At 26.9% G+C, this 1,213-nt stretch overlaps 1 protein-coding gene across 1 annotated transcript in view; it reads right to left on the reverse strand.

The window, feature by feature from the left end:
• LOC111029033 (NADH-ubiquinone oxidoreductase chain 2-like) overlaps positions 1-1,213 on the reverse strand; it is a 5,588-nt gene that overhangs the window by 2,539 nt on the left and 1,836 nt on the right. The window contains 1 exon segment of the mRNA XM_022307851.1: positions 7-1,207. Within this exon segment, the coding sequence (XP_022163543.1) occupies positions 7-1,207 (1,201 nt within the window).

A 1,213-nucleotide genomic window follows, 5' to 3' on the forward strand; every position in this document is an offset into this window, starting at 1 on the left:
TTAAACTAAGGTAATAACCAGCACCTATAACACTAGTTAATATTGCAACTAGAGTCATAAATACATAACCATTATCTAATGCAGCACTTAAAACCATCTGTTTAGCAAAGAATCCTATTAGAGGAGGAACTCCTACAAATGAAAATAAAGTTATGGCTAAACTTATAGCAAGATAAGGATTAACGTAAAAGTAACCTTTTATTTGATTAATAAGTTGTATAGGTGAATTGTTGGCATCAACCAAATTTTTATATTCTTTCTTCTTATAAACATGAAAATATAAAGTAAATCCTATAGTTACTAATATTATAAACGCGTTTAAGTTTGATATAGAGTATTGTAAGATATAAAAAATATATGCTTGTATAGATTCCGCTTTATTTATAGTTAAGGCTAATAGAATAAACCCTACATGACTAATAGTACTATAAGCGAATAATCTTTTTATTCTAAATTGTGTTAAACCTAGAACAGAACCTATTACTAAAGAAAATAAACTACTTAACAATAATACATTTTTTCAGGAGAAGTTTAAATAAGAATACTCTGTATAGAAAACTAACTCTAAGAAGAAAGCAAATATAGATATTTTTGCCACTATAGCTACGTAAGTAGTAACTATTGTAGGTATACCATCATAAACATCAGGAGATCAGAAGTGGAATGGAGCAGCACTTACTTTAAATAAGAATCCTACTGATAATATAATTAAAGATAAGTGTAAGTAATACGGTTGGTATCAGTATGTAAGACTAGTTAAGTCTTCAATTTCACTTATACTGCTTATAACATATATATTATCTAAATTAGTAGTACCAGAATTAACATATAGTAAAGCTGAACCTAGTAATATAAAACAAGAAGATAATCCTCCTAGTAAAAAATAAGTTAATCCACTAGCAGTTGCTGATTCTGAATCTCTGTATAAAGTAGAAAGTATATATAAACCGTAACTTTGTAGTTCTATAGACAAGAACACAGAAATTAAATCAGCAGTACTCATTAAAAATACGGCTCCACATAAAATAAATACTATTATAAGTGCGTATTCTATTATACGGAACTGTTCTGATGTTTTATTTGCAATAGTATTTTTGTCATATGTTAATTTAGTAGTTAACAGTTTAAAAAAAGATGATTGTTCTTTAATAAATACTTTTCTAGGATAGAAAGCAGTTAAAACTAGTATTACTGCACTAATTAAAAAGATAAA

This window comes from Myzus persicae, unplaced genomic scaffold (genome assembly GCF_001856785.1).
Source record: "Myzus persicae strain clone G006 unplaced genomic scaffold, MPER_G0061.0, whole genome shotgun sequence".
NCBI classification, from domain to species: Eukaryota; Metazoa; Arthropoda; class Insecta; order Hemiptera; family Aphididae; genus Myzus; species Myzus persicae.